This window comes from Buceros rhinoceros, unplaced genomic scaffold (assembly GCF_000710305.1).
Source record: "Buceros rhinoceros silvestris isolate BGI_N320 unplaced genomic scaffold, ASM71030v1 scaffold4602, whole genome shotgun sequence".
Classification (NCBI taxonomy): Eukaryota; Metazoa; Chordata; class Aves; order Bucerotiformes; family Bucerotidae; genus Buceros; species Buceros rhinoceros.
The window spans coordinates 24,358-31,130 of NW_010398184.1; the positions used below are offsets into that span (position 1 = coordinate 24,358).

At 37.5% G+C, this 6,773-nt stretch overlaps 1 protein-coding gene across 1 annotated transcript in view; it reads right to left on the reverse strand.

Annotated features, from left to right (window-relative positions):
* Positions 1–255: 255 nt before the first annotated feature.
* The window catches only part of NCAM2 (neural cell adhesion molecule 2), a gene marked incomplete at its 5' end in the record, with an annotated part of 63,149 nt that continues 56,631 nt past the window's right edge, over positions 256–6,773 (reverse strand). Inside the window, 2 exons of the mRNA XM_010130984.1 lie at positions 256–581; positions 6,329–6,448. Coding sequence (XP_010129286.1) covers positions 470–581; positions 6,329–6,448 — 232 coding nt within the window. The remainder of the gene's footprint in view (positions 582–6,328; positions 6,449–6,773) is intronic.

Genomic DNA, 6,773 nt, shown 5'->3' on the forward strand with positions numbered 1-6,773 from the left:
CTTAAACGTTATACTGAGACTGTTTTTCTTTATTTATTTAAAGGCAACCTAAACTCTTCTTTTATCATCAATGGAACAAACACAGTAGTATATGGCACTTTATGTATGTAGCTTGCACTGTAAGATCTGCAGATACCCGATGTGTTGTTTGTGGTTAGGGGTGCTTGGCAATTATTCTTCTAAATAGACATACTTTGTCACATAATAAATTACAGTTCTAATTCTGCAGATTTTTCAAATTTATACCATGGGACTTGGTGTCAGCAAAACTACATACTATAACCATTAACAACAACAACAAAAAAAAAAAATAGAAAGGAACTGTAGACAGAAACTGTTTCATCATATGTACACGTGTACTGACTATTCCAAGCTTCAGTTACCCAAGAAATTAAGGTCAGCTGTAAAGTTTTGGTCACGTGGTTACTTCAATCCAAACGCATTATCCAGACAGCTGTAGTTTATCTTGTTATGCTTTGCTATCGTCTTCTTTTGACTGGATGATGTCATTAGCAACTTTGATTTCTATGGTTTCTGGATTTAAAGCTTCTTTCCCATTTTCGTCCTTTAGCGGCAGCTTCCTATCAGAAGAAAAGAGGAAATCATGGTAACACATAAATATCACATAATCTGGAATTTAAGTCTATAATATATTTGGCTTATGTAGTGCTTATACAGTTCACAGTGTTTCTAAAACCATTATTTATTGAAAATAATGAGCAGTGATGTTCTTTGCTTTTAAAGACATTCATACAAACTCTTTCCATTTCTACAAAGCCAGAAAAAACTAAATGGCACAATGGAACATTGTTACTGCCCAAAACACAGTTTCTTCAATAAGACAAAAGAAACAAGAGAACGCCAAATAACTTGAGCCGCAACAGTAGAGAAGTATGTGTCCCCTAGGATACTGTGAAGCATTTATAGTCATATATATATATATATTTGCTGAATGTAGATTAAACTCTTTTTTTACATCTCTTCCTAAATGTAAATTCAGTTATATACGAAAGAAGACATTTATCATGGGAAGATATTCCAAGACATAGGTAAAGGAAAGAACTTCCTATAGCACAAAGAGGAAATGGAATTTATTTTACTTTTTAGAAACTTCTACAATTTATTTCTGCTAGTTCACATAATCTAGCTGTGTTAATAACTTATAGCTCTTTTAAGACGAACAGCGAAAACTCTGATGAGTTTCATAACATTTCCAACAGCAAAAGAGTTCCCACTCTTACTTTACAGGAAACACAAAACACTGATTTAATTCAAAAACACCTTGAAAATCATTGATTCCCCACAGCCAGCAGTTAGCTGCCAAAAAATACAGCTTTCAAAAATATATGTGGTTTACTCAGATGTTCCTGTAATAATGTCTCCTGGGCTTAATAGCTGTTAACCGTGAAACTTTGGCTTTGCTTTCTGGTTTTTAACTAGGTAATAGTATTCTTACACCTTTTTTTATTCATAATAACTGTTAAATGTTTCAGTAAACTTCCACTGTGATTTCTTTGATGTCCCAAAGAGCCACACGCTGTTCAAAACCCATCTGAGGAATCCCCTGGGAATGTCATGTGATAACAGTGTTTAGTAACAACAAATAAACCAAAGCAATACCCAAATTCTGTCTTAGGAAATTTAGAATATCTGAAATGAACTAAGATGCTGTTTATCTAGAAGTTAAATAATAAGCACAGGCTATATCTGAGAGAAATCAAAGAGATGACTTTTTCTATTACATTAAAATATGTGGAATATGTATCAGTTGTCTGGCTTTGACCACAGAGGGAGGTCTCTAGTAATTGTTTCACATGGCACACTCAAAGGAAAGAAATTTTAGCCCACAACACACACCTGAAAGAATAGAAACAGCAGGATCAACACAAAACTGTTTTTAAAAGATGAAAAAACACCTGGGCAGAGGAAGCGTGGCTCATAAGGTGCATTTTAGGTAAGTCGGCACCCGTGTTAAAGACCTGATAATGCAAAGCACTTAAACTAGTGTTTAAAAAAAACCCAAACCCCTAAATTAATTCAGTTTTAAGGCAGAGAATTTTCTCAAAAGATGGTGCTGAAAGGGAGGAAATATTTAGTCAAAGTTAAAACTGGGCAATTGACAATATAATGTGTGAAAATTTAGATAAATGTTTTTTTGAGAAGTAGATTAAGAACATGTCACAAATAATTTCAAGTAATTTTGAATATGAAGATTTGCTAGAACCCTCCTGAAGGATACTAGATATTACTGAAATCCGTTTTCATGCAAATAGTCTGATAAAATTAGCCTTGCTATCAATGCAGGCAAGGAAAAAGAAAATTTAAAAAAACATACAAACAAACAAAATGTTCCACAAGTTTTCCTCATCAAAAAAGTCCATTCTTTGACCTTATTGTCTTTAAAAACTTGTGGGTTTTCTGTGGATGTGATGTGAAGTTATCAGTTCAGTTATCTTTAGACTTTACCTTTCTTGACTATGACAACATTTTAGTTAGTTTGGAACTTTCCTCTCCATTTGTTTAAATTTTAATTAATATTTAATCTCTATTAACAGATTCAATAATTTTCCTCTCTTAATTAACTAAATCAAGTTTAAATGTTCTAATTACACCCATTTTCCTGCACCTAATTTTTCTTTAGCTACATCTATTTGAAATAGTTTTATGTTTCGCACTTGGGCAGACTAACCCTTTCAAAAGTTGAAAAAATTTATAAGGCTTCTCTGGAAAAGGAAAGAAGACTAGAGAACTTTAAAAGGTTCTTTTACTTTAATCAAATGCTGACTGTTATCTATCATTAACAACATTGACTTCCTATAGCCCTGCATGTGGCCTAACTGCAATTGCTGATATTACCCATAAAAAACTTTAACTAGAATCTTTACTTTGTTATTTTATAGGAAAATGGCTCCTAGCCATTTTGATACTAAAATTCACCCAGCTTCATTAATTCTAAGAAATACCAGAAACACAGTTATGTTAGACTAGGAATGTAATTATAGTACCACATTGCATGTGGTATTTTAATCATATTACAGAAATGCAATATGAAATGCACAGTCTAAATTGATTTCCTGCTAGCATTATTAGAACTTGTTGACTTGCAGGTCATAGTTCTTTGGGCTCATCTGTCACACGCGGATCCCAAATCTGGCTTTGACATGAACCATCTGAGTTAAGGTAAAACCCAGATTGCCAAATAACATGCTGAGCAATATAATGAAAATATTATTGTAAGAATAACACATAAGTCTGCATTAATTATGTCCCGCAAATGCTTAAATTGCATTTAAAGTTCAGAGTATAATTGAGTAAATTCTGAGTATTATTCAAAATAATTCAAATAATTCTTAAAAATATTTAATCTAATTTAAACTGAAGTCTTATCTTGTATACCTTTAAGACAGTCATAGTTAGTCCGAATGAACCCCGCCTTGTATGAAAATTGGAACGTTCTTGAGACTTTTCCTTCCTGTAAGCTAAACTCTTCCCTCCAAGATCCCCTCTGGTCATGGTCACCCTGCCCAGTGTGTGCCTTTCTGACAGATAGTACCTGGTGTTGACAATGTGGTTTTGTGTTATTGCTGCTCAGAGACTTACTTCTACCCTATTGTGTTCCTTCTTTCCTTTATTGGCATCTCACATGTACTTTACGTTTCTTCTCCGTTTCATTGGTTATGACCTGTGTCTGAACAGAAGGTCTCTCCATGTTTCCCTAGTACCAGTGTTCCTTCAAGTGTCCTACTGCACGTTGCCTTATCCATCTTTGGTTTCCTAAGTGACACTGTCCCACATCTTTAGCTGACCTCTCTCCAGCTATTATACTTTGGATTGTTGCCTTTTGCCATTGGTTGAGGGAAAAGAAATTGCCAAGACGGAAGCTGTCATCATCATTAATATCTCTTACCAGTCGTATTCTACCAAGGACATAACACCCGTCAAACTTCTTATCAGTTGTTCCTATGATTTGGTTATTTTTTCATGCCACCAGTGACTGATTCTTTCCCTCTCCCCTAAGACAATAAAACATTTTTTATTTTAACTTTCTCATATTTCAGTCCTGTCAACTGTTCTAATGACTGGGACAGGCAGGCAGAACTCAACTTAATCTTTCCTGGTATCATGTCCCTTGCTAGATGCATCTCATTTGTATTTGCAAAATCTGGTCCTACAAATAGTCTTGAAGAAAGAAAAAATGAGGCCTGTGTGCCTTACCCACTAACATACCTAAGGTCCACTGGACTTGTACAATGTTTAAAAATACATTCCCCTGACTCCATAGATAACTGTGGATACACTTGTCATCATAAACTGTAAGAGGAAGAGCAAACATATAACTAAACATTCAACAAATTTCAAAATTATTTAATTAATTTAAATTTGAGGTCTTCAGGCAGAGGTTCTTTAAAGTAGCTTTATGTGTGGTTACTTAACACCTCCCCCTTTACTGCAAATGCAAATGACAGCCAATAACACGGGGTTTTTTCTTATTAAAGGTTCTGGCTTTTGTAGTTCTAGATACTGGTAAGAAAGGCAATTATGTTGTAATTTCAGCAAGAGAAAAACGCTGTTTTATAAAACAACCTTCCTTTTTAAAAAGTAACTGTGATTTCATCAGAGATGGGTTTCTGTATTTACTACAGAAGTGTCTTTGTAGCTGACTACTTTAAGATCTCATAAGGTAGGAGGTTTTCACAACACATAAAAACCTTTGGGTTCAAACCAAATTTCAAATCAATCAAATTTTGAGGCTTAGAAATTAAACTCTCGAGCAATCAGTTCACATCCTTTAAGACCACAAGGTGGGCTCTGAATAGAAGGAAAGGTACTGTTATCACCTTTGTTGAAATAATAGTTTCTCTTCAAAGTAAATTTTCAGAAGAAAAAAAATACACATCAGAAGCTCTCAATTATAATGGTAAGTTTAGCAAAACACCAGTTTGCTTGTACCCTACCTCAAATGTCACTTTACCCTTCACACAGGTTTTGAAAAGTGCTATTCAGGTACGAACACCCCCCAGTCTACTCAGTTTATTCTGTTCTATGGGCTGCAGCACGAAATGGAGGAGATGACCTGACTGCCAGCGCCTGGGATCCCTGAGCCCAAGACTGGTCCCTGCGAGTCAGAAGACAGCCAGAGCCTGAAAGCCCAGATGAGAACCCCTGTGGTTTCTGTGCTGGGAGCAGCTTGCAGGGATGGGAAGGGAGCATGAGGGAACTGAGAAAAGTGGCTGCTGTTCAGCACTATTAATCCAATTACACTACACAGACTTAAATACTGAGGTAACTTCTCAGCTACATTAATGAAATCAGGAAGGGACCACCCTGTGAGGAGCTGGATTTCTAGAGCACAGGATCATTGTGCCCTACATAGGGGGTGTGTGTCAATCTGTGTGTGATTCAGTCTAAAGACATTTCTGAGAGTCAGGAGATTATTCTTGCTGAGTGGTTAATAATTGATGGGTAGATAGTAAAGATCAGCTGTACCTGACTAAAAAAATCCTTGTATTCCTGCTCAGCTACCACTGTAGGGCCAGGAAGGCTGGGGGTTGAGGTAACTGCAGGTGCCAGGGCTGAGAGAGAAGGCAGTCGGACTGTGTCCTGCCTTTGCTGGCCATGATTCCCTGCAGGGTTTGGAGGATACCCAGGAGTGGCAGGAGAGCAACAGGGGCAAGCTCTGGTGCAGCCTGAGAGCCAGAGAGTGCAGGCAGAGCCTTGACCTCACCCTCCAGCCCCTGTATACAGCAGGCAGAGCAGGGGGAGGCATCAGGGTTTAAGTACTTGTCCCACGAGGGTCAGAGCTAGGCACGGGCTGTTGATGAGGCTGGAGCTGGTGTGGAGACCAGTGGGCTGAGGATGGCAGGGCAGGGCTGTCTGCACCCCCCCAACCCTGACATGAGGTCTGTTTTCCCCAAGAGCACAGGAGGAGCTCCCTGTGAGGCAGGGCCAGAATTTTTCCCTGGATACTCGCTAACCTCCAAACAGCTGGTGGTGTAAAGATACGCTGCAAGATTGCTGCTATCACGGTGTTGCTGTCCAAGGGCTGGATAATCCCCAGATATGGTTGTTCTCTCGGTCACAGAAAGAGAAAAACGACTAGTAATAATCTCAACTGTTGTATGTGGTGTACCAGAATTGAGATCAATTATTGTGGAAAAAAAAAATTAATCCCCAAAATAATAATAATAAAATCACACTTGTACACTGCATTGCCACAGCACAACATTCTGGTGATGCTGTGTCTCCCTCCCAGAGTGCAAGAAACCCAGTCCATCCTCGTAGCCAGAAGGAGCTTGTGTGAAACCCTACGCAACGTCAGGCTACTTACTCCGGTTCTGTGAGGGGAGTTGTCTCATTTGGCTCATTTACTGGACTCCCATCTTCATGATTGGTAATTCTTTCATCCTCTGTTCTCATTTCCACTATTGGCTCTTTTGATCCATCCTTCCTAAAATTATTAAAAGAGTCTTAGTCTCATATTATCATATTAACATACATAGCACCTAACTAATTGCCAAGATCCCTCTCTCAAAAGTTGTCAAAGAAAAGGCAGAACTAATTATCAGTGACTAATACTACTGAGACACATTTAACAGCATGTTCCCAATTCCTTGAAGTCTTCAAAGCATCCTGTATCCATGGTTACTTACCTAACCTCACAAACATCACAGATTAGCATCTCAAAAGAGCATTTTGTTTATGACTAAAAAATAAGACAATGGCCTCTTCATGGGAATAGCTGTAAACTTTCCTATAATAAATATATATTTATA